The sequence below is a fragment of the Canis lupus genome (assembly GCF_048164855.1).
Source record: "Canis lupus baileyi chromosome 34 unlocalized genomic scaffold, mCanLup2.hap1 SUPER_34_unloc_1, whole genome shotgun sequence".
Classification (NCBI taxonomy): domain Eukaryota; kingdom Metazoa; phylum Chordata; class Mammalia; order Carnivora; family Canidae; genus Canis; species Canis lupus.
In genome coordinates, this window is record NW_027326452.1 from 174,631 (window position 1) to 201,271 (window position 26,641).

General features: G+C 36.4%; 1 protein-coding gene and 1 pseudogene across 12 annotated transcripts in view; both read left to right on the forward strand.

Moving 5' to 3' along the window:
• The window catches only part of LOC140629666 (outer dynein arm-docking complex subunit 2-like), a 172,821-nt gene that overhangs the window by 140,440 nt on the left and 5,740 nt on the right, over positions 1–26,641 (forward strand). The window contains exon 22 of one of the 12 annotated variants that reach the window (XM_072819195.1): positions 22,317–22,384. The exons of 10 other annotated variants lie outside the window; for them this stretch is intronic. In XM_072819195.1, the coding sequence (XP_072675296.1) occupies positions 22,317–22,352 (36 nt within the window). In that variant the 3' untranslated portion in view covers positions 22,353–22,384. Of the gene's footprint in view, positions 1–6,449; positions 6,919–22,316; positions 22,385–26,641 lie in introns of those variants that run through there. One more of the 12 variants, XM_072819196.1, reaches the window with a different exon arrangement.
• On the forward strand, positions 14,298–19,519 carry LOC140629665 (serine/threonine-protein phosphatase PP1-gamma catalytic subunit pseudogene; annotated as a pseudogene).

A 26,641-nucleotide genomic window follows, 5' to 3' on the forward strand; every position in this document is an offset into this window, starting at 1 on the left:
GCGCATTATCTATTCCTACCACTTTAGTGTCTTTGAATTTTTCTCAAGGAAACCTCAGCCCCCATCTTATCACTCCTGAGGAAAGAGCAGATGCATGATCTCTGCTTGTTCACTACTCTTTAAAAAAAAATTCATTTATTTATTAATGAGAGACACAGAGAGAAGAAAGAGACATAGGCAGAGGGAGAAGCAGGCTCCATGCAGGGACCCCAATGTGGGACTCAATCCCAGAACCCTGGGATCACCCCCCGATCAGAAGGCAGATGCTCAACCACTAAGCCACCCAGGCATCCCTGCTTGTTCACTACTCTTACCAAGAACTACACTCCTCTGTATGCACTATCATTTAGGCAACACAAACATTTGAAGAATTTTAAATAAGGATGTGATGTGAGCAGATTGGTTAATTAGAAAATATGAGTAGGTGATTAATTAGGCTTGTGCAGTGGTTCGGGTGAAAATAATTAGAATCTGACCTGACACAGTGGCAGTGTGGGCAAAGAGAAGAGTCAGTACAGAAATCATTGCAGGGGCACTTGGGTGGTTCAAGTGGTTGAGCATCTTTTGATTCCAGCTCAAGTTATGATCTCAGAGTTGTGAGATCAACCATGCTGGGCATGGAGCCTGCCTAAGATTCTCTCACTATCTCCTTCTACCTCTCCCCTACTCTCTTTCTCTAAAAAAAAAAAAAAAAGAAAGAAAAAGAAAAAGAAAGAATTGCAAAGTAGAATCAGATATTGGTGTGTGATTGGTATTGGCTATGCAAAGGTGATCAAGAGAGAGTTTGAGTTTTTGTTTTTGTATTTTAACTTTGACAACTAAGAAATGGTAACTTTACAAAACATGAGAAGACCATGATTTCAGGCAAAGATGGTGGATTTGCAAGGCTCTTGTTTTTTTGAAAAATCCTATTTTCTATGATGAGAAGGTAAATGAGTATTGTATGGTCTCTCTCCTTCATCTTTATAGAACAAAACTTATCTTCCCAAGGTAGAAGGATACCTCAGGGATAGAGTATGAAAGAGGTCATGTGCTCAGAAATGCAAAAAGAAGAAAGCACATTCATAATATTGAAAAATCGTATCTTATTGTGTATACAGATCCCAATCTATGGTTTAAGATAGCTCAATCTAATGGAAATTTCTGTGATTATGGAAATGTACTCTTCAAATATGGTAACCATTAAGCCCCCTGTGGCTATTGAGCCCTTGAAATATGACTAGTATGAATGAGGAATTGAATTTTTAATTATATTAAGTTTTATGTTAATTAAATTATTTAAATTAAATTTAAGTAGCCATATGCAGCTAGTGGCTGTTGTTTTGGGAAACCCAAGTCTAAGATATGCAAATAATGGTGGGTTGTCTTTTAAGGCACCCCTGCAAAGAGCTGTAAACCTGAAGTTTTACATAACATAGGTTACATCCTCACTCTGTAAAATTTAGGATGTAAATAAAAACAAGGAGTTTTATGAGTTTTCTCCTACAAGTAAAAAGTGTTTTTTTAATTAAAAATAAAAGCAAAGGAAAAAAATTACCTGTAATCTCAGTACTTGGGGATAACCATGATTAAGAGTTAGATTGGAGTTTTTCCCTTAACAATGAATTGTGAATACCTCTCTTATTCTCTCTATATCTTTCCACACCCTGTCTAGTTTCCTTAGCTGTATAGTATTTTGTTGTATGGCCATTTCATAATTTATTTACGCATTTAAATTTCCAGTGTTAAAGGAGAATGAAGTTAGTGAAACAAAAATTTTAATTTGAGCTATTCTAAAAACATGTAAAAAAATGAAACTGGACCACTTTCTTACACCATATACAAAAACAAATTCAAAATGGATGAAAGACCTAAATGTGAGATAGAAAATCATAGTAATCTCTCTGACATCAGCTGTAGCAACATTTTTCTAGATATGTCTCCTAAGGCAAGGAAAATAAAAACAAAAATAAACTTTTGGGACTATATCAAAATAAAAATTTTCTGCACAGCAAAGGAAAAATCAACAAAAATAAAAGGCAATCTATTAAATAGGAGCAGATATTTGCAAATTATATAACTTATAAAGGTTTAGTATACAAAATGTATAAAAAAATGATACAACTCAATACCCTCCAAAACAGTAATCCAGTTTAAAAATGGACAGAAGACATGGACATTTTTCCAAGACACAGATGACCAATAGACATGTGGAAAGATGCTCCATATTACTCATCATCAGGGAAATGCAAACCAAAACTACAATAAGATATAACCTCATACCTGTTGGATGGCTAACATTAAAAGCATAAGAAACAACAGGTATTGGTCAGGATGTGAAGAAAAAGGAACCCTCTTACACTGTTGGTGGGAATGAAAACTGCAGCCACTGTGTAAAACTGGAAAATATTTTTCCTCAAAAATTTAAAAATACAACTCCTTTATAATCCAGTAATTACAATACTGGTATTTATCCAAAAAATACAAAAACACTAATTCAAAGGGATACATGCACCCCTATGTTTATAGCAGAATTATTTACAATAGCTAAACTATTAGAAATAGCCCAAGTATCCATTGATGAGTGGATAAAGAAGATGTGGTACACACACACACACACACACACACACACACACACACATATATATATATATATATATATACTGGACTATTACTCAGCCATGAAAAAGAATAAAACCTTGCCATTTGTAATAACATGTATGGAGCTAGAGAGTATCATGCTAAGTGAAATAAGTCAGTCAGAGAAAGGCAAATACCATATGATTTTACTCATATGTGGAATTTAAGCAATAAATGAGCTTAAATAAAGGAGAAAAGAGAGAGACCGAGACAGACTAAGAAACAGATTCTTAACTATAGAATACAAACTGATAGTTACCAGAAGGAAGATGGGTGGAGAGGATAGAGGAAATAGAGGATTAGGATTAAAGAATATACTTACCATGATGAAAAAAATAAATAAAATGATACGATGGGGATTAAGGAATACACTTGCTATGATGAACACTTGGTGTTGTATGGAAGTACCTAATATCACTGTGTTTTGAAACTAATATTACACTATGTTAACAAACTGGAATTTAAATAAAAACTTAAAATGATAAGAAAAATAAGCAGATGATAACCAAAAAAAGAGGAAGTGTGGTCCCACATATTAATTTGGCCAGAGATTTTCTTCTTTAGTTAACACGGTCATTCCCAGGTATGTGTCCTTCTAGGACTCTCAACTCTTCATCCAGATTTGTGTTGTAAAGCAGATTCCATGGTACTTACCTCTTTTCACACTAGATTGTCATTTTACTGTTTTCACCATAATTAATTTTATGTATGTAACCTATAGCTTTTTGCATATAGCATCTCAATTAACTGCACAATTATTTTTGCTTCTGAGGAAAGTAAGTTGTCAGATTATTTAAACACTTGCTGAAGATCACATAACTAGAATGGTAACTGAGCGTATGATATGACCCAGTTCTAACCCCATATCCTGTGCTATGGTTCTACCACAAAACAGCTGCCACCCACATCAACAAACAAGTTTCTACAGTTTTCTTTTCATTTTGAAGCTTTTTCTGGACAGTTCCTTTGTGAAGAAAAGCCCTATTGCTCCAGAAAATATGGGATTTCTTAAAGTCTTAGGGCTCTTTTAAGCTTTGAGAACCTCAAAAATGTAAATGCTACAAGCTTTAAAAAAATATCATTTAGTGTGCCACTTTGAGAGAATATTTCAAATATTTCAAATCTTCGATTTGTCATACAATGGGGTACCACTGTGTTGATAATGGGGGGCTGTGCATGTGCGGGATCAGACATTATGGGAAACCTCAGTACCTTCTGCTCAATTTTGCTATCAACCAAAAACTGCTCTAAATGACAGAGTATGTTTAAAAAAAAGAAGCTTTAAAAATCATTTAGAATTGTCATTATTTAACTCTCTTTGACACTTGTTCAGTTTGGGAAACTTTAAAATTTTACCTTCAGTGTTTTGTTTCCAACAGTATTTGCCATCCTCAATGAGAGACTAAAAAACTAAAATTTAAAAAGAAACAACCACATGCTTTTCAAAATTCACAAAATTAAATGAAAATGAAATGCATATAATTGAATTTTCAAATTTTGAACCATTTATACTCTGAAGTAATTACAGTGTAAACCACACAAAGACATTTGGGTCTTGCTGTATTTATTTTAGTAAGCTTTCAACAATGTTTTTATAGTTTATTGAGTAATCCTTTTTCACACTAAACCTAATTAATAATTCAAATCCATGAATTGTTGGGCTCTTTGTTTTTTCAATTCTTTTACCAAAAATTAATCACAAATCAGGAATAGAAAAGATTTGGTTTTGGTTTTGATTCCATTTTCAACCTAGGACATAGTAACTTGAGGGATGAATAATTTTTTATTCCTATTTCATCCACATATTATACCTAAGGAGATACAGCATCTTCCATCACTTCCATTGGCTTTAAGTAAGTGTGAAAGATAGCTCTCAAATATATAACGATGCCTGAGAGGAACATGTTGTAGTATTAATAATTAGTAAATGGACTGGATTTATACTTCTTAAGCACTTACATTTAAATTTTCATTTTGCCTTAAAGAGTTTTGTGACAATACACGAATACAGTAAAGTAGAAGTTAAAATCATATTATATTAATATAATTAATATTATATTAGAAGTCAGCAGTGATTTCATTTAATCTCTGGGCAAATCAGATAACTTCATTAATTCAGCAACATTATTTCGCACTGTTTGCCAAACCCTCTGTAGGTACACATTACATTTTGTATGCCTTTTTTAAATAATCTTAACATAAATGCATAACATTTATGCAGTTGTTTCCAGTGTTAAAATACAGAATGAGGTTAAACAAAATAGTTGAGACTTTCTAGAATGTTCTTTCACTTAGAGAAAGTAAAGTTACCTTTGACCTAATGGTAGAGATACAAACATAGTAGCTCAGGGAAATGTTTTATAATTGACATTGCATCATAGGTTAAAGGGCAATGTTTTCCTTGGTGGTATGTAAATATAATTGCACATTTTACAATCAACTGCCTTTTGGATTAGCTGAAATAATATGGATAAAGATACTTGTAAATGTCTGTATGCATGGAGACAGGTTATGTGTACTGGAACTCTTCTGGGGCCTCATGTTTTATTGAACATCACCATCCAAAATTTATCCTACTCAATTATATTCAATTTAGCATTTTCTTTTTTCTTATATTTTATTTATTTATTCATGAGAGACACACAGAGAGGCAGAGACATAGGTAGAGGGAGAAGCAGGCCCCCTGTGGGGAGCCTGATGTGGGATTCCATCCCAGGACCCTGGGATCATGACCTGAGCCAAAGGCAGGTGCTCAACCACTGAACCACCCAGGTGCCCTCAATTTAGCATTTTCAAGTAGCAGTTTGGATATTCTGTTGTTTTTACTTGAATTAAAATAGTTTTCTAATGAGGTTATAAATTCTGAAGGAGAGTAGAGGCAGGAAACATTTTCTGACTATGCAGGGCTTCCAGCTTGCAGTAAAATTAAGGAACTAGAAGATATCTTGCCAGATACTTTGGTCTGTTCTTCCCTCCTCCTCCCCACCCCAGCCCCATTCAAGTAAGTTAATGACTCAACTTTCTAGGAAAGATTGTGTTTTATTTTCTAAGAAAGAATTTCCACATAAGATGCTTTGCAAGTCATTTAAGCTTATTAACTTATGAATGATAGGATTTAGCACCATTTTGAAATAAAGAATTTCTTTGTCTGGATTAAGAACACTGACAGAAATGCTGCAGAAATCAGCTGTCAAATATAGCTAAGAGCAACATAAATGGGAAGAAAGCATAAGCCAAGCCTTCAGACAGCTTATGCTATGTCAGGGTCCCTACCACGTCTGTCAGGCATCATGAAGCCTAAGCACACTATGTTTGAGTCCATGTGGAGTGGATATGGTGAAATGTCAACTGTTCAAAACAGATGTTATCCACTTTTTATATTTTTAACACCAGGTGTATTAGAACACATTTTCAGACCTGTAAAGGAAATGAGATGTGAAAATCAGTTCTAGTGAATGCATTGCATCTTTTCTTGCAAAGGAATATTTAAAGCGACATATCAGTGAATGAGCTAGGCAGCAAAGTACTAAGGTACTGACTTGGGGGATCCTTGAGACAAATAAAGATTCATAATCTGATTTTGTACTGCAGCTGCATTATAGTTGTTAGAGACATAAAACAAATGGAATGTGACATCTTCATAGTAAGGAGGATTGACACTCGCACCACTAGACCTCAATTAGAAAACATAACATTTTCCTTCATTTTTGAGAAAGTCGGTAATAGTTTTTGATAGCTTCTCAGTGGTAAAGAAAATATGGTACATGAAAGAGGTATGTTTTGCAAGCTTAATAATTCTTTGTTTCTTCTTTATATGACCGGAAAATCAGAATGTGAAATACGAACCTGTTTTATGTCATATATAAAACTTGGAAGAATATCCAAGACAGAAAATAAGCATTGTTCATCAGTTCTTGATAGACTGAAGAACAGAAAGCTGAACTGAAATAACCACAAAAAATTCACTGCATATTTTTCTAAGTCATTTTATTTAACAGCGTACCATTGTAAGGTGAGAGTTTTTTTGTGTGTTAGGCTTGAGGAAAATTTCTTGTTTTTTTTCCAATTAAGCTTGCTGAAAAGGATAGAGATCCTCATGACCTCTATAGTGAAGTTATTTAGTAAATTTCATGAGCCCTAAGTATGGTTGCAGACAATTAAAGTACTGTGTAAAAAGTCTGAGAGATTTGTAAATAGAAGTGAAAAGCCATTCCTTTCAAGCTGCATGATCAAACACATTTTTGGGAGAAAAACAGTGGTTGAACAGGTGTTCAGTATTACAAACTTGTGATGCAACAGCTGGGTCTGGCAAAAATCCATGTATTAAATTCTTTGTTCTTAAGAAGCAAAACTCTGCTGCAGAGCGTCAACTCAAATTTGTGATACAGAAACTCATATAAAGAATATATAATTGGTACATTGCTTCTAATTATTTTCTTGTCTTTCACCAACATTTATGAGAACCATTTTCTTTCTTAAAACATTGTTGCATTTTTATGTTCTTTTTTTGTATATTTTTATTGCAGTTTGATTTGCTAACAAATAGTATAATACCCAGTGCTCATCCCGCCAAATGCCCTCCTCAGTGCCCATCACCCAGTCACCCCAACCCCCTGCCCACCTCCCCTTCCACTACCCCTTGTTCGTTTCCCAGAGTTAGGAGTCTCTCATGTTTTGTCACCCTCACAGATATTTCCCACTCATTTCCTCTCCTTTCTCCTATAATCCCTTTCACTATTTTTTATATCCCCCGAATGAGTGAAACCATATAATGTTTGTCCTTCTCTGATTGACTTACTTCACTCGGCATAATACCCTCCAATTCCATCCACATCGAAGTAAATGGTGGGTATTTGTCGTTTCTAATGGCTGAGTAATATTCCATTGTATACATAGACCACAGCTTCTTTATCCATTCATCTTTCGATGGACACCAAGGCTCCTTCCACAGTTTGGCAAGATAGTATTTGATTTTCTTAATTCTGTTTCTTTTCGTTAATTTTTAAAAAGTTTTTAATAAGAAAAAGTGGAAGTTCAGATATGTTCATTTGCCTTTTTATCAGGCTAATTTGTATTAAAGTGTTATATTATAGCCATCATTTTTGAATTAGATAGGAAACAGGTATTCTCATTTTTAGAATAACTATTCTGCATGTATTGTAACCCACTTGTAGAATTAGGAAGAATACTCCAAATAAGTAATATATCCATGAGATCATTTGGCTTTGTCACTTCCCTAACCTTGATTTTGCTAGCTGTTTAGAAAATAATGTCTGGTTCTGAATTTTGATCTTAGAGGAAAATAATCGCTAGTAATTTCAAACCCAGTGGCCTAAGGAGCTCCTCCAAACAGAGTAGCTTATCAGAGACATTTGTGAATGATTCCCCAAAAGGGAAGAGAAAAAGTTACTTTCTGTGAGGTTGGAATACACGTTTAGGCAATTTTAGCCAGGAATGTCAAGCACTGAGTGTGGATGAGGCCAGCTTCCTGACTGCAGGTGTGACGGAACACAGCTGATCAAACAGCACAGGAATCTGACATCACACTGTTTACCTTCAGCTGTCCAATGACCCATGCCCAATCAGGAAGCCAAAGAGAAGCTAGAGAAGGCATGTGTAGTGGTGTAGTTTCATACTAAGACTACTGCCATAAACATGGTTTATGAGCTTTGATTTGGTCATGTTTGGACTGTCAAATGTATAGCTGTCCAATGGTGTGCCTAACAGGCTACACAGTTTCGTTTTGTTTTAAATCTGAAAGCTCCTTAAAATGGGATCCATGTTTGTGTTCTGCCTATTTGGGGTCTGCTCTCATTTTAAAGTCACCAAACAGTTTGAAGTATACTCATCTGGCTCCCAGTTCCCCAAATCCTAAAAGATTAAAGTGAATTGTCTTACAAATATTTTTTTTTCCGTATGCCACATTTTCAAGTGGTGGATTCATGAAGGACCAAAACAATAGTGAGGGTGTTAAACGGCTTATCTTCAGACTGCAGCTGGAAGGACCACCCCATCTAAGGTCAAATCTGTGGCTTTCACCTACATTCCTCCCCTGCTCTGGGGCTGCTCTCCCCTACCATGTACTTCTCAGACGCTACCTCCAAAAAGGGCTGCCGTGTAGGTTGCTAGTGTAGGAGGGGATGGAATTGACAGAGGTGTAATATACAGAATGGAAAGTTACAACCAAAGGTATAGCCTATTTTTAAAAAATTTAAATTTTAGTTAACATGTAGTGTAGTATTGGTTTCTAGAGTAGAATTCAGTGGTGCATCACTTACATACAACACCCAGTGCTCATCACAACATGTGCCCTCTTTAATACCCATCACCCATCTAGCACATCCCCACTCTCCTCCAACAGACATCTCACTGATGTTCCTAGTCACAAAGTTACACCACTCTGTTTCTCTAGACACACATATTTACACAAGAAGTAGCCATACACAGTAGTTAGTAGTGTTTTCCTGCCTCCTTTCATGAATGTGGAAGCCCCTGTGTACCCTTGTTTTTAAGAAGTGAAATGGATTTGGGTCCCATGCTTGGAATACTTTTATTATCCTACTTCTAGACCTAAACTCAGCCTGCTCAAACTTTAGCTTCATTGGATTATTTTCTTCTAGGTTTTTTTTTTAATTTATTTTTTATTGGTGTTCAATTTGCCAACATATAGAATAACACCCAGTGCGTCTAGGTTTTTATAGTTCAGGTCTTACATTAGGACCTTAATCCATTCCAAATTATTATTTTTTAATATAGAAAAGGTAAGGGTCCAACTTAATTCTTTTTGCATGTGGAATCCAGTTTTCACAACACTATTTGTTGAAGAACTGTCCTTTCCCCATTGAATGGTCTTGGCAGCCTTGTCAAAAATCATTCCACCACATAGCCAAGGGTTTATATCTGAGTTTCTTATCCTATTCCCTTGGTCTACATGTTTGTTCATATGTCAGTACCACACTCTTTTAATTACCATAGCTTTGTTGTAAGTTTTGAAATCAGGAAGTCTAAGGAGTCCAACTTTTTCTTTTTCAAGATCATTTTGGCAGTTCAGGGTCTCTGGAGATTCCATATAGATTTTAGGATGAATTAATTTATTTTGGCAAGAAAAAGTATTGGGATGTTGATACATTCATTACATTGAATCTGTAGATCACTACGGGTAGCACTGCCATCTTAACAATATTAAATCTTTCAATCTATGAACACAAGATATCTTTCCATTTATTTGTATCTAATTTCTTTACCAATCTTTTATAGTTTCCAGTGTACAAAGCTAAAAATTCATTCCTAAGTATTTTATTCTTTTAGATGCTATTCTAATTGGCACTGTTTTCTAAATTTCCATTTCACATTGTTCATTGTTAATGTATAGTGCAAACACAACTAATTTTTGCATATTGATTTTGTAACCTACAATGTTGCTGAATTCAGTTACTAGTTCTACCAGTTTATTACAGAATTTAGGGCTTTCTACATATAGGATCATGTCATTTGTGAATAGAGATTATTTTTTTCTTCCTTTCCAATTTAGATCTTAAAATTTCTTTTTCTTGGGGTGCCTGTGTGGTACAGTGGTTAAACGACTTGGTTTTGGCTCAGGTCATGATCTCAGGAGCATGAGATCAAACCCCTTGTGAGGCTCTATGTTCAGCATGGAGTCTACTAGAGATTCTCTCCCTTTCTCTGCTCCTTCCCCACTCACACACTCTCTCTTACTCTCTTTCTCTCAAATAAATAAATCTTTAAAAAAAATAAAATTTCTTTTTCTTTTTGGACTTCCTAAGTACTATGTCAAATAGAAGTGATAAAAACAGGCATACTTGTGTTGCTCTTGACCTTGGAGGGAAATTTTTCAGTCTTTTCATCATTGATCATGATAGGAGCTGTGAGTTTTTCCTATCTGGCTTTCTTTATGTTGAAATAATTTCCTTCTATTCCTAGTTTGTTGACTTAAAAAAAAAATCATGTAAGGGTATTTGATTTCGTTTAAATGCTTCCTGTGCAGAAATTGACATGTTCTTATGGATTTTTACTTTCATTCTCTTAATGTGGTATATTACACTTACTGATTTTCTTATGTTGAACCATCCATACACTTTAGGAGTAAATCCTATTTTGTCATGGTGTATAATCCTGTTGAATTTGGCTTGTCAGCACTTTGTCAAGAATTTAGCATCAATATTCACAAACAGTACTGGTCTATGGTTTTCTTTTTGTATAGTGTCTGTCTAGCTGTGGTATCAGAATCATAAACTGAGGTTGAGAATATTAGCTCTTTAATTCTTTGGAAGACTTTCAGGAAGATTATTGTTAATTCTTCTTTAAATGTTTGGTGAAATTCACCAGTAACACCATCTAGTCCTGGGCTTTAACTTGTCATGAGCTTTTTGATTGCTGTTTCAATTCCCTAATTATAGATATATTGATTTTCTATTTCTTCATAATCCAGTCTTATTAGATTATGTGTTTCTAGAAATTTGTTCATGTCATCTAAGTTATTCAACTTGTTTGCATACAACCATGCATAATATTCCTTTTTGATCTTTTTTATTTCTTTAGAATTGGTTGTTATGTCCCTTCTTTTATTTCTGATCTAAATTACTGGAGTCTTATCTCTTTTTTTTCTTGGTCAATCTAGCTAACAATTGGTCAATTTTACCGATCTTTTTCAATAGCCAACTTTTGGTTTCATTTATATTCTCTATTGTTTTGCTATTTTTTTTCCCTCTAGGAAATAGATGGAAATAGGAAATAGAAAATAGTTTCTCCTTTAACCCATTGGTTATTTAAAAGTGTGTTATTTAATTTCCACATATTTGTGAATTTTCCAGTTTTCCTTCAGGTGTTTATTTCTGTTTTCATTCAATTATTGTGTTTGGAAAAGACACTTTGTATGATTCCAGTCTTTGAAAAAAATTTAGACTGGTTTTGTGGCCTAAAATCTTTAGTCTGGACATTTAGTCCTGTTTGTGGCCTAAAATATTTAGTCTTGGACAATGTTCAGTCTTTTCATCATTGATCATGATATGAGCTGTGAGTTTTTCAATGTTCCAAGACTAAATGTTTGGAAATAATCTCTCTGTCCCTTTCTCTCTTTTTTTCTACTGTGACTCTCATAATGCCTATGTTGATCTCTCTCTCTCTCTCTCTCTCTCTGGCTCTCTCTCTCCCCTTTGCTGCTTAGAATCAGTAACTTCAAATGACCTGTCTTCAAGTTCACTGATTCTTTATTTTGCCTGGTTGAGTCTCTTTTTTATCTCTAGTGAAATTTTCAATTTAGCTATTGTACTTTTCAATTCCAGAATTTCTATTTGGTTCCTTTTTTTTTTTTTCATTATATCTCTTTGTTCATATTCTCATTTTGTTCCTATGTCATTTTCCTTATTTCCTTTAATTCTTTGTATTTTCCTTTAGCTTTGGGATACTTAAGACAATTGTTTTAAAGCCTTCCTGATACATTTGTTCCTTCGGAGATGGTTTCTGAGGATATATTTTGTTCCTTTGAATGAGCTGTGTTGCCTTGTTTCTTGGTATGTGTTGTGATCTTTTAAGCGGGCATATGAAAATACAGCCACCTTTCCTAGTTTTTCCACATTGGAAAAGTGGAAAGTTAGTTAACAAGATCCTGTCATTTCTATTGGAATCAGCCCAGGGTGAAGCTATAAGGTCTTTAGAGGTCTTTTCTGGGCATGTGTTCTATCTGGGCCTGTGTGTATCCTTTTTAAAAACTTCCCTGTGATTATGGCTGTGTTTAAATATCTTAATTTATCAAAGAGTCTCACTCCAGCTTCTCTTTGGGGGCATAGATGTTTTATTATATTCCTCTGTTTGTAATCTCTTGCCCCCAGGTATATGTGAATCTAAAGTCCCCCACACCACAATGCCTGCCACTGCCTTCCATAGTTTTTGCCACCTCAGGTCCAAACTCTGCCACAATTTCCTGTCTGAGCTCTGAGTGAGGTGAGATAGAAACCAGTCTCTCTGAGGTAGCTCATAGGCAGGCCAGAGTGTTGCAGATAATTTCCAAGGTAAGGAACTGGGAGTTGATCTGCTTCCTCCTGTGTCATTGCCTGGAAGAGGGTGGGACAAGAGAAAGAAAAAAATGCCAGGAAATTTCCTGAAGTTTTTATTGTGACTTTTTCTTACTTCTTTGCTATAGATCTCTGAACTGGTTTCCAGAGCTCCTATACAGTTTATATTAGTTAGTCTGTGGTAGTTTATCCTACTTGGAATTCATTAAGATACATGAATATATAGGTTAAAGTTTTTCATCAGATTCGAGAAGTGATTGCCATTATTTCTTCAAATATTCTTTTGGGGATCCCTGGGTGGCGCAGTGGTTTGGCACCTGCCTTTGGCCCAGGGCGCGATCCTGGAGACCCGGGATCGAATCCCACGTCGGGCTCCCGGTGCATGGAGCCTGCTTCTCCCTCTGCCTGTGTCTCTGCGCCTCTCTCTCTCTCTGTGACTATCATAAATAAATAAAAATTTAAAAAAAAAAATTCTTTTGGCCCCTTGTGTCTCTCCTCTTCTTCCAAAACTCCCATATATGTAGAATGGTATGCTTGATGCTGTTTTATAGATCTCTGATGATGTGTTCATTTTTCTTCATTTTCTTTTGTTTCTGAAGACTGGATAGTCTGATTGGCCTATCAGATTCATTGGGTCTCAATAAATCAAGTTCATTGAGTCTCTCTTTTACATGCTGAAATCTGCTATTGGTCCCATGAAGTGAATTCCAATTCAATTACTGTACTTTTCAACTGAAGAATTTCTAATGATTCCTTTTTTTTAAAGAGTATATTTATTTATTCATGAGAGACAGACAGAGAGAGAGAGAGAGAGAGGCAGAGGGAGAAACAGGCTCCATGCAGGGAGCCCGATGTGGGACTTGATCCCAGGTCTCCAGGATCACACCCTGGGCTGAAGGCGGCGCTAAACAGGTGAGCCACCTGGGCTGCCCTCTAATGATTCTTTTTTATATGTAATTTCAATCCCTTTATTAATATTCTCTACTTCCTGAGATACGGTCTCAAATTTAGTTGTTTAGGCATGGTTTCCTTTAGTTCCTGGAACTTATTTTTAATAGCTGATTTAAAGCCTTTATTAAATCCAAGATGGTACGGGCTTCCTTAGGGTCCAGTTTTATTGACTGATTTCTTTCTTTGGTTATATTTTGTGGTAAACATTCCCCTTTCTTTGTATGTCTCATAATTTTTTTTGGAAAGAACTTAGTATTTTAAATAATACAATGTAGAAACTCTGGAAATCAGATTTCCTCCTTCTCAGGGGTTGTATTTTTGCTATGTGTTGCTGTTTTTGCTTTTGTTTCTTTGTTAGTTACTTTCTTGTACTAATTCTATAATGTCTATTCTTTGTCAGTATGGCCACTGAGATTTCTGCTCAGTTACTGAGCAAATGAGTTACTGGTCAGCAAATGAGTTAACAGAAATTTCCTTAAATTCTTTTCACCAGTAGGTTTCTCATCCTTAATGAGGTGTTCTGTGTATACTTTATGGCACACATTGAACACTCCAACAGTTTGCAACTTTCCCCTTTATTTCTGCTTGTGTAGAGCCTCAAAGTCAGCCAGAGATGAGCATTTAGGGCCATCTCAGGTATTTTCTGACCATACACATGCCCTTCACTTATATGTGGCATTTCAGATCCCCACAAAAATGTTGGAGTTTTTCAAAGCCCTCTATGGACATCCCATTTTTAAAATTTTCCTTTTTAATTATGTTTGGGCCAGCCTCTCATTTGTCCGAACTGATGAACTGATATTACCATATCAAACAGGTTTTATGTTAAATAATTGCCACTGATAGTTTTTATGACACGCCTTGAGAATAGGGCTTTCCTTAATGAATAAGCCCTGAGGTAAAGACAAAGCTTTGGAGCTTTTCTTAGAACTTGCCATTAAAGACAACCTACAGAATGGGAGAAGATATTTGCAAACGACATATCAGATAAAGGGCTAGTTTCCAAGATCTATAAAGAACTTATTAAACTCAACACCAAAGAAACAAACAATCCAATCATGAAATGGGCAAAAGACATGAACAGAAATCTCACAGAGGAAGACATAGACATGACCAACATGCGTATGAGAAAATGCTCTGCATCACTTGCCATCAGGGAAATACAAATCAAAACCACAATGAGATACCACCTCACACCAGCGAGAATGGGGCAAATTAACAAGGCAGGAAACAACAAATGTTGGAGAGGATGCGGAGAAAAGGGAACCCTCTTGCCCTGTTGGTGGGAATGTGAACTGGTGCAGCCACTCTGGAAAACTGTGTGGAGGTTCCTCAAACAGTTAAAAATATACCTGCCCTATGACCCAGCAATTGCACTGTTGGGGATTTACCCCAAAGATACAAATGCAATGAAACGCCGGGACACCTGCACCCCGATGTTTATAGCAGCAATGGCCACGATAGCCAAACTGTGGAAGGAGCCTCGGTGTCCAACGAAAGATGAATGGATAAAGAAGATGTGGTCTATGTATACAATGGAATATTCTTCAGCTATTAGAAATGACAAATACCCACCATTTGCTTCAACGTGGATGGAACTGGAGGGTATTATGCTGAGTGAAGTAAGTCAATCAGAGAAGGACAAACATTATATGTTCTCATTCATTTGGGGAATATAAATAATAGTGAAAGGGAATATAAGGGAAGGGAAAAGAAATGTGCGGGAAATATCAGAAAGGGAGACAGAACGTAAAGACTGCTAACTCTGGGAAACGAACTAGGGGTGGTAGAAGGGGAGAAGGGTGGGGGGTGGGAGTGAATGGGTGACGGGCACTGGGGGTTATTCTGTATGTTAGTAAATTGAACACCAATAAAAAATAAATTAAAAAAAAAAGTCAAATCACAAGTGTTCTGTTGGGATAGAGCTTTAGGCGGAGCTCCAAACACATTCTTCTCCTCCTATGGTTGCTAGGCTACAGGTATTCTCAGATAACATAGTTTCTAGCTACTATCAAGCTGGGGAGAGGGAGGTGGGAATAGGGAAAGTTTTTAAATGCCACAAAACTTATTGTTCTTACTGAGATCAAGCCATTTTTCTTGCATAAACATGCTGAATTATGAACTTTTCATTATATTCTAGAGTTCTAAAGAAATTACTTTTGCCAATTTTTGCTACTGTTCTCATTCTTATAGAAGATTCCAGAAGCACCCTCCCTCATCTATTCTTTTACTATTATTATTATTAATTATTATTATTATTATTATTATTTTATTTATGATAGTCACAGAGAGAGAGAGAGAGGCAGAGACACAGGCAGAGGGAGAAGCAGGCTCCATGCACCAGGAGCCCGACGTGGGATTCGATCCCGGGTCTCCAGGATCGCACCCTGGGCCAAAGGCAGGCGCTAAACCGCTGCGCCACCAAGGGATCCCTCCCTCATCTATTCTTAAACTAAATGTGGGCATTTCAGATCATCATCCATGTACTGACTTTGTAATAGCAACACAGTCTGAATTGTGCACATCAGTCATTCTCTATTCTAGATGCACATTGCCTTCAGAGCTTTAAAAAATATATTCTCATGCAAGAGCCCCATCCCCATTCTATGTATTGAGACTATGGCCTAGGCATTCATATTTCTAAAAAAAAAAAAAATGACTCCAGGGGGCACCTGGGTGACTCAGTTAAGTGTCTGACTAGATTTCAGCTCAAGTCATGATTCTCAGAGTTCTGGGATCAGGCTCCATGCTCAGCAGGGAGTCTGCTTGAGATTCTCTCTCTCTGCCCCCCACTTCTTCCACCACATGTGTATGCTCTCTTTCTCTCTTTTTCTAAAATAAATAAATCTTCAAAAAAAATCACTCCAGATGATTATAATATGAAACCAAATTATTTTTTTTATTTTTATTTTTTAGATTTTATTTATTAATTCATGAGAGACACAGAGAGAGAGAAAGAGAGAGGCAGAGACACAGGCAGAGGGAGAAGCAGTCTCCATACAAAGAGCCCGACATGGGACTCCATCCCGGGTCTCCAAGATCATGCCCTGGGCTGAAGCAAAACCGCTGAGCCACCCGGGCTGCCCTGCCTGAAACCAAATTATTTATTTTGAATTCCACAACATAAAATAGTATCTTAACATTTATGAGGCTCCTAATTTGCCAAATGAATGAATACATGAATGAAAGTGATTTTAATAAAATAAACAAATTTATTATCTAATTATACTCAAGGACATATTTTTTTGACAACTCATTCCCATTTGGCTCTTAAAACAGGACTGACATGTAGTAAAAATGTTGCTACTTGAGTTATATATATTGAATATATTCATAAGGGTGAATGACATGTGGAATAAAATAAATTTCATGTGCTTATTCCTTAAGTTGGTATTTTGTTGTGCCAACTATTGGTAACATATACATTCTCAAAATATTAGAAAAATAACACTAGTAACAGCTATTATATGCCAGGCACCTTGTTATATGCTTTATATGTATCCTTTTAACAACCTTCAGGAGGTAAATACTAGCTCCATTTCATAGATGATGAAACTGAAGTGAAGTTATGTAACTTGCTCAAGGCTTTATAACTAATAGTGATGAAACTTAGATGTGCCCCCCATGTGTTCTCATTATACGACTTACACTCTTAAACCAGTAGTTTTCAAACTTTGGTATATATTGGAGTCATCTAGAGATATGTATGGTTGCTGACTCCCACCACCATACACTTAGATTTAATTGGTATGAGGTCCAGCTTGAGCTTAGAGAAAGTTAAAAATTCCCCCTTGGAATTCTAATGTGAAACACAGTTTGAGAACTACTGCCTCAAAAAAATATTTTTTTCTACCTCTAAGAATGCTTAGATAAATTACTTACCTCAAAATATCCAGATGGTTCCCTTGGTTTTTCTAAGTTTTACATAGAAATACATTTTTACAAAGTGAAATTTACATCTAAAAGCTTCTCTCTTTTATATGAAAATTGCTCAGTCCATTTTATGCAATAAAAGGAAGCTGGAAATCCCATAAATGCAGGATGTGGGAGTACTGGCTGTATAATAATTCACTTAGAAATGATACAGGGATTTTGGCTGACAAAGCTTAATGTGAACAAATAGGGCAATGTAACTGCTGAAATAGTAGGTGTGATTGGCCACACTAGCAGAAATACTATATCTATTTCACAGAAGATAGGAATTCCTATGCACTCTCCTCTAGTCAGACCACATCTGACCATGTTGTGTTAAACGCTGGGTGTGTTTTAAGAGAAACTTTGATAAAAAAGAGAGAGGAGACCCATGAAAGTCATTTCATGTGAAAATTAAAGGTACACATCACAGAAGATAAGGTAGACAAGATATCTGGCTTCAAATATTAGAAGACCATTCATGAAAATGTAGATTAGTTGCCATTAGTATGTTATTTTTCAGGTTGGTTATGAGTTAAATAGACTCTTATCTATCAAACTGAGATATTAACCACATATTTACAGAAAAAATGTGATGTAATAGACCAAACAAGTAAACCTTTTGAAAACGGTCTCTCCATAAATGAGAGACTCTTGGTTTTTTTAAATAGTATTTCATGTAGTTAAACTTTTTTTTTTTTCCTGTCAAGATTATGGTTTCAAGTGTCATTCTTAGTGTGGTCCTTGCAACTCACTGTTCAGAGGCATCTGACTGGATTTTAACCTGAAGTTGCTTGACAACTGTGTGTTATTGAGTACAAGTGGGAAGAAGTTGTAAATATATCTAATATTGCTTCTCATGGTTCCGGTGAGGAGAGAAGGAGGAAGCAGAGAGCGGGGCAGTTAGGGGGGATAAACTCAACGTCAACAGCATCATCCAATGGCTGCAGGAAGTGAGAGGGTCCAAGCCTGGTAAGAAAGTCCAGCTACAGGAGAATGAAATCCGAGGACTGTGCGTAAAGTCCTGAGAGATCCTTCTCGGTCAGCCTATCCTACTAGGCCTTGAAGCGCCACTCACAATAGTGGTGATATCCACGGGCAAGACTATGATTTGCTTCAACTTTCCCACCAGAAAGCAACGGTGCCTTGGGGACAGGGGAAGCAGTCATCGGAGACTACCTGCCCCTCACTGGCTTACAAAATCAAATATCTTGAGAATTCTTTCTTCTCAGAGGAAAACATGAGTGTGCCAGCATCAATAGAATTTATGGATTTTATGATGAATACTGCTTTAACTGTTTACCGATACCAGCCATCGTGGATGAGAAGATACTCTGCTGTCACAGAGGTTTATCACCAGATCTTTGATCTATGGAGCAGATTCGGCAAATTACGTGACCAACTGATGTACCAGATCAGGGTCTTTGTAATCTTTTCTGGTCTGACCCCCTTAAAGATGTCTTAGGCTGAGATGAAAATGACAGAGGAGTGTCCTTCACATTTGGTGTAGAAGTGGTTGCAAAATTTCTCCATAAGCATGATTTGGATCTTCTATGTAGAGCCCATCAGGTGGTTGAAGATGGATATGAATTTCTTGCAAAGACGCAGTTGGTCACTCTGTTTCCTGAACCCAATTATTTTGGAGACTTTGACAATGCAGGTGCCATGATGAGTGTGGTCGAGACTCTAATGAGTTCTTTTCATATTTTAAAGCCTGCAGAGAAAAAGAAGCCAAATGCCACGTGACCTATAACACCTCCAAGGGGTATGATCACAAAGCAAGCAAAGAAATAGATGTCATAAAAAAAAAAAAAAAAAAAGAAATAGATGTCATTCTGACACTGCCTAGTTGGGACTTGTAACATAGAGCATATAACTTTCATTTTTAAAACTGTAATGTATATTGGTCAGCTTGCTCAAATAGTGTTTAGGGGGCCCCCTCTTCCATTTTTTGAGTTAATGAATGGTATTTGCTGGTTATAACAGCAAATGAAAGACTCTCCACTCCCAAGAAAAAAAGTTTTTTTTTTTTTTTTTTTTAAGATTTTATTTATTTATTCATGAGAATACACAGAGAGGAGAGAGAGAGAGGCAGAGACACAGGCAGAGGGAGAAGCAGGCTCCATGCACCGAGAGCCCGACGTGGGATTCGATCCCGGGTCTCCAGGATCGCGCCCTGGGCCAAAGGCAGGCGCCAAACCGCTGCGCCACCCAGGGATCCCAAGTTTTGTTTTTTTAATTCTGTATTCCTTTTGCAAACAACTTTAATGATGGTGTTAAAGTTGTACAACCCAGAACATTTTATCCTAAGGGGTAAGTGTACAATTGATCTTTTTAAAATTCAGTTCAATCCATGAATAATGTAAATGCTCATTTTCTTTAGGATATAGAGAGCCCTAGGGTGCTCAATCTGTACATGTTTTTGTCATGAAGTGCATACTGTTTATACAAACCACTGTGAATATATATATATATATATATTTAGTTTTGTTTCAAAGGGATTGCTTTTTTTCTCTCATTGTCTTATCATGTACAAAATATTTTTTATAGTTATCAATATTAGGATTAACTCAGCCTTGCCAGCATCACTGGTATGATGTATATTTAATTAAAGTACACTTTCCCTTACCATATATTCAAAATGACAATTAAAGCCATTATTTAAAAATATATATATCTAATATTAAAAATTAAATGCATATATATGCACACATATATTTATATAATAGCTATTTTATGATAATTTGACTTACATTTGTTCAGCTTTTTGTACTAATTATATGCTTTTTTCAAAGTCATCATTTAAGAATGTCATTTAATTAACTCTCTAAGCCTCTGAATAGGATACACAATGGTTTCTCACAATTTAGACCTCCTTATTAATATAATAATGTATCTAAAACAGAATCAACACAGGACATAGGAAGATATCACAGAAAACTGTGATATTTAAGAAAATTATCATAAATTAGGCTTGGGAAGTAGAGAAAATCAAAACCATTAAATTTGTTCTTTTTTTTTTGTGATTTAATTTGATAGAGCTACCCTCAAGGTACAATGCATTTTCAGCCATGCAAATCTACACTCTGAGGAGTGAATCAATTATTTTACCTGAAATTAATTTACTTTTACTTCAGTTTAGAATGAAAAGAAAAGGTAATAACTGATATCCTCACCTTGATTTTTGAAGAACTGCATTTGAAAGTTGAAGGTAGTTCTAAATCAGTAAATTTTTTTTAGCTGTTGGACTTGTTAACTCCTAGAAACAGAACAAGGATCTTACTGTGTGACAGAGCGACACAAACAGCCTGTTCTCCTTGTGTATATATGTTGTATTTAAAATTTTTAAAGCATTTGATGTAATGAATATACTTTTAGGACAAGATTTGCCTGTTCAGTTTTGGTTTCTCTGACATGCTGTTCTAATGTGAAAGTAGCATTTTTGGAATTTTTTATATGCAATGTGCTATTTTTAAATCTTTTTCAAATACTGTATTATGCATTGTATGGTTTCTGTATGGCATAAAACAGTATTTTTATAGCCCTTCTGGTTAAAAATTTTTGTTCTTAAGTCATGTTATGCTTGCCTTGTATGTGCTTTAAAGTTGCATTATGTATATCTCACCTCATCAGAAAACTGCCAGTTCTTTTCGCTGGAGGCAAGAGAAGGAATTTCATACCCATTAGTATAATTGCTCTATGCCCAAACATCCAATTTTCTGTTTTATTCATTAATCTGTAAATAACACCTTAATATTTTCCTATTAGTTGAATTTTAACCAAAAGTATTTTGTTACTTTACATTTTTCGTCCTATTTTGTGTATTTGACTTAACTTCGGTTAATTTGAACTTGACACTTTTTCCTGCTTGATTACACATTCAAGCTTTAATAGCATTATAAAGGTGTTTCATATTCTCTCTTTCAATTACTGTTTTGTTTGTCTTATGGACTGTCATTGGCAAAGTAGCTTCATCTCTTTGGAATTTTTAATCCTCTAAATTGTGAAGACTCTTCTCACTGTTTATAACTAGGTCTAATCTGGTAGATATAATTGTTGGTATTTTCTGGTCTAAGCACACAGCGTATAGCAGAAATGAGAAATCAGGAAACATAAAGTGGATTTTTAGTTTTGTCACTAACTATTCATGAACCTTGACCCTTCCCATCTTATAAAAGGGGGGGAGGTGTATCATGCCTCCCAAAGGCAGAGCTGTGAGGATCAAAGGAGATAGCTTTGTGGAAATCCTTTGTAAACTGCAAAAAGCTAGACTGTTTTCATTGTTATTACTATTATTATTCTAATTGGGGGTTTTTGCATGACAGATGAAAATGTGAATTGTGCACAACCAATATCACACCAGTGGCGAGTTGGCAAGGCCTAGTTTTTAAGATATGTGAGAAGGTGGAAAATGTGTTAAATTTGCCCAGTTGTTTAGCATTAGTGAAAGACAGTTTTGGCAGAATAATTACTTTTTCCATTCTCAAATATACTGTCTCCCTTTCCATAGAAACTATGTGAGTCAAGATGTCGTATGTTTAGAATCTTTAAACCTAAAAGGGAAAAAGAGAGAGAGAGAGAGAGAGAGAGAAATCTCACCTTCCAAGCAAATAAACAAACTTTGGCAGGACCTGTAGGCTTGAGTCTAACATTTCACTGTCCCACAGATTGTAAACATTATAAGACCTTGGTGAGCCATGCCCATGATCTCATTGAGATTTTGGCTCCCTCTATCTCATACCATGCACCTTAGGAAGTTCTTGGAGCAGAAGCAGATGTGATCACTTTTGTTATTTCTTCCAGTATGGCCCCAGCGCTGTGACTCACTGTCTCTACTGATAAAGCAGCAAGACAACCAGGAAGACTGTGAGGTTGAATTGGTCTTACCCACTTAGATTACTTTTACATAGTTATACTATCAATACATAATTAATGGTCTTTGCTTTTTAGTATTTGTGACTGTGGCTAAGTATCCTAAAGTCATAGTTCCCTCATTATTTTTATTTTTTTCACAATTCGTCAAACATTTATTGGAAGTCTCCTGTGTGAGGGGCACCTGAGTGGCTCAGGCCTTTGGCTCAGGTCATGCCCTGGGGTCCTGGGATCAAGTTCCACATCAGATTCCCCCAGGGAGCCTGCTTCTCCCTCTGCCTCTCTCTCTCTCTCTCTCTCTCTCTCTCTGTCTTTCATGAATAAATAAATAATTTTCTTAAAAGAAAGTCTACTCTGTGACAGACATTAGACCACATTCCAAATGAGAAACAAAGAACAAGACCAGACAGCTCTGTTCTTAAAGAGCTCACAAATAACGGGGAAAGGACCCATTAGAAAATCATTACAAGGGATCCCTGGGTGGCGCAGCGGTTTGGCGCCTGCCTTTGGCCCAGGGCACGATCCTGGAGACCCGGAATCGAATCCCACGTCGGGCTCCCGGTGCATGGAGCCTGCTTCTCCCTCTGCCTGTGTCTCTGCCTCTCTCTCTCTCTCTCTCTGTGACTATCATAAATAAATAAAAATTAAAAAAAAAAAAAAAGAAAATCATTACAATAGAATGAAAACTGTTGCTACAAATGCCATTGGTTTTAAATGGCCAAAGTGGATTTTAGGCCTGGTTGATTCCAGGCTCTGTCATTCTCAATATGACCTGTGATGATTATTATAAACAGGAAAACTTCCAGAGGATTCCTGGGTGACATTATCTCAGAACTCACTGATCATAACTGGGCCATATCTAGCCCAGCCCTAAACAAATAATGGTCAAGGGAATGAGACTTCCATGATAGGCTTAGGCCAGTCAAGAATTACCTCTGAGGCATAGAAGCACTTTCTCCAAGTGCTTCTGTGTGACAGTTAGACACTCAAGCAAAATCAAGTTGTGGCAAATATGGGAGAATGAAGGAATGGATTTGAGAGGAAAGCAGCTTCAGAAATGTGGAGGGTAGGAGTACCATACTAAGAAGGGGAGGGGGTGGATTTTATGGGGGAAATATTATTTAAGCTGCTATTAAAAGGAGTCACTTTTCAGGGCTGAGTAGGATTTTCTGGGAGCTTAGAAGGGCATCCAGGTAAAGAAAGTGACATAGGCACAAATGTAAAAGAACATGGCACTTTAGGGAACACCAGTAAGCCTAGAGGCTGCAAAATAGTTTATACAAAAGTATACACTTAGAAGTAAGACCAGAAGGTAATAAAATAAAAAAATAATAATAAAAAAAAAAAAAAAAAAAAGACCAGAAGGTAAGGTTGAGCCAGACTGGGAAAACACTTGAATCATGCTAATGACTTAAACCTCATCCTGAAGGAAATGAAGCCTTAGAGCATTTTAAGAAACCTTCCATCCTTTTGTCAATGTCTTTCTAGTCTTTTTGGAGATCTGTCAGTCTCAAGTCGATTCCTCAGAAGGGCCTGTGTTCACATTCCCTGGAGTCTTCCACATTTATAACAGTTTTATACTTGAAGGTCATTTTGGCTGGATATTAAAACATTGATTCACATTTTCTCTTGAGATAGTCTGCATATGTTATTCTCTTTCCCTCAGCATAAAAACATCACTACTGAAAAGGCTAAAGATAATATCTTATTCTTTCCCTTAGAAGTGACCTGGTCTTTTTGCTTAGATGACCAAATAATTTTTTTTTCTTTTTTATTAAAGTCCAGCAGTTGTACTAGAATATTTCTCTATGTTAGCACATTTTGGGCCAATTTTCCCAGGTGTATATGGTGACTTTCCAATATACTCTCAGATTCTATTTATTTCAGGTTTCTTAAATCATAGTTTTAAAAATTTTCTCTATTATTATGTTTTGTTTCCTTCTTCAGGACTTACTATGTGTGTGTTATTTTCTCTGCCTAGTCTCCTGAAGTTTTTGTTAGCTTTCCCCCCATCATTTTAGACTCTTCACATATTCTGTTTATTTAAAGATATTACCTATTATGTATATTCATTTTTGCATTCCTTCTAGTTTTTTTTGTTTTTGTTTTTGCATTCCTTCTAGTTTACTCTTCATTTTCAAAATGACTTTTTCTTTCATTTCTAATCCTTTGCAGATAAGTTACACCTGCCTTTAAGATTGGTTTTTTACTAATCACCTAATTCATGAGCTTTGATAATTCTAATTGGTATTTTTTCATTGCTTCTGTGATTTTCTTTCAGCTCATTCTTTTTCTTATATTAACTCCATATGGAATTGACTGTAATCTTTTTGTTTTGCTCAGTTTTAAGTGAAATGAGTTTTCATGGTGTTTTAGGAGGGAAGTGTGGACCAGAGTTGTTTTTCTAATTTCATGCTTCTCAAGATCTCACTCCTCTTATTTTCCAAGTGATGGAGAGGAGACTCAGGCTCCTTTGCTTCCCCTCACCCCTTTTTACCTGGACTGTATCATTCCTTCATCCCATTATCCCTGTCTTCCTGTTTGGATGCAACTCCCAGTAGTTCTTCCTTAGTACAGGACTTTAACCACTACTTTCAATTGTTGGTATTATGGATTCACAGAACTCAGACCACAGAATGCTACAGCACTGTCAGACCTGGAGACATGTTGGTCTTATCTATTAATCAGAGCCCAGAAAGTCCATTGGGGCTGCTCCTGAGCTTTCCAGAGCTTTCCAGTGAGACCTGGTGGCAGCCTGGACTCCCTGGTTCTAGGGCCTTCACAAGTCCTTCTGCCTTCTCTCTGTAGATTTCTGGTTTCTTACAGCATGTAGTTTTGGTAGTTTGTCCCAATCTGTGTATTCTTGGGGATCTTTGAAGATACCTTGTCATCTAGAGTTTCTGTATTTTTGTTTTGCTGCCACTAATTTCTCTGTTTCTTTAGGAAGATTAAAAAACTATGCCACCATCATCTTCCTGATAATCCTCTAGTCTTTCTAGAGAAAAAGAATTGTTCTATAACTTCATAATTGACAAGTAAATTAGCTTATTGATACACATAATGTCACTTGAAGTTTTGGGGCTACACTTTTGAAGTTCCCTGAAATTCTGAGAGCCATTGTTTTTGCTTTTGAGTTTACATGTACATCTGGACCAAGTATGTGGTTAGGATTATGAATTTATTTCATCCAGACCACGTGTGTGGTAGGGGTTTACATAACAGCAGTATTGTTGAGTGGCTTTGGAGTCAAGCAGACATGGATTCAGACACACTGTGCCATTTATCATCTCACTTTCCACATACTAATTCACTTCTCTAAGGTTTTCCTTAGAAGTAGTACTACAACAACTACTACTACTACTACTAAGTGCTTCAAAGGGGAAATTTGGATTAAATTATGTAGTGTATTTGACTGAAGGTTAGTAAATTAACACTTTAATCTTTCAATGTGGTTGCATCCTAGTGCATAGAAGTGAGAAGGTGGCAATGTAGAATACAATTCAAAGTATAGTCATTTCTTTTGTCTTATATAAAAGGCTTTCTTATAGAATTTTAGGGAAAATGGCAAATATTTTCAAAATAATTTTATTAATACATCAGAATGTGAACATATGTCCTAGCAGAAATTGTATTTAAGTGTGGTACTGGGAACAAGGCCAGTAATACTGCTCACACACTTCCCACAGCAATCAGGAGAGACAACATGATGTGGAAAAGATACTTTCCACTTACACCTGGGGAGGACCTGACTGGGGTCCTTCCTTCACCAATAACTAGAAGTTCAGTTTGGTTTATGTCCTCAGTGAAAGCTTCCTTATGTAGCTATGAGTTTGCAAATTAATTCAATGGGGTTTCTAGAAACTGGCAGAGAAACCTTCACAGAAATTGGGCCTAGAGCAATAAACAAGACAGAAGGAGCCCCTGTCCTCCTGGAACTTATGTTCTAGGTCAAAGGCAAATAAGCCACTACTGCAGAAAATAGTAAGTGCTCTAATATAGAAGAACCAGGTATTATACTAAGAGCAGCTTAACCCAGACTCAAAGTTCAGGAAAGCTCCCTGAAGAGAATGATACCTTAGTCAGCAGCTGAGACCACATGGAAAGTTCCAAGCTAGTCAGAAAATAGACAAAAAAGCCATACACGGGATCCCTGGGTGGCACAGCGGTTTGGTGCCTGCCTTTGGCCCAGGGCACGATCCTGGAGACCCGGGATCGAATCCCACGTCGGGCTCCCGGTGCATGGAGCCTGCTTCTCC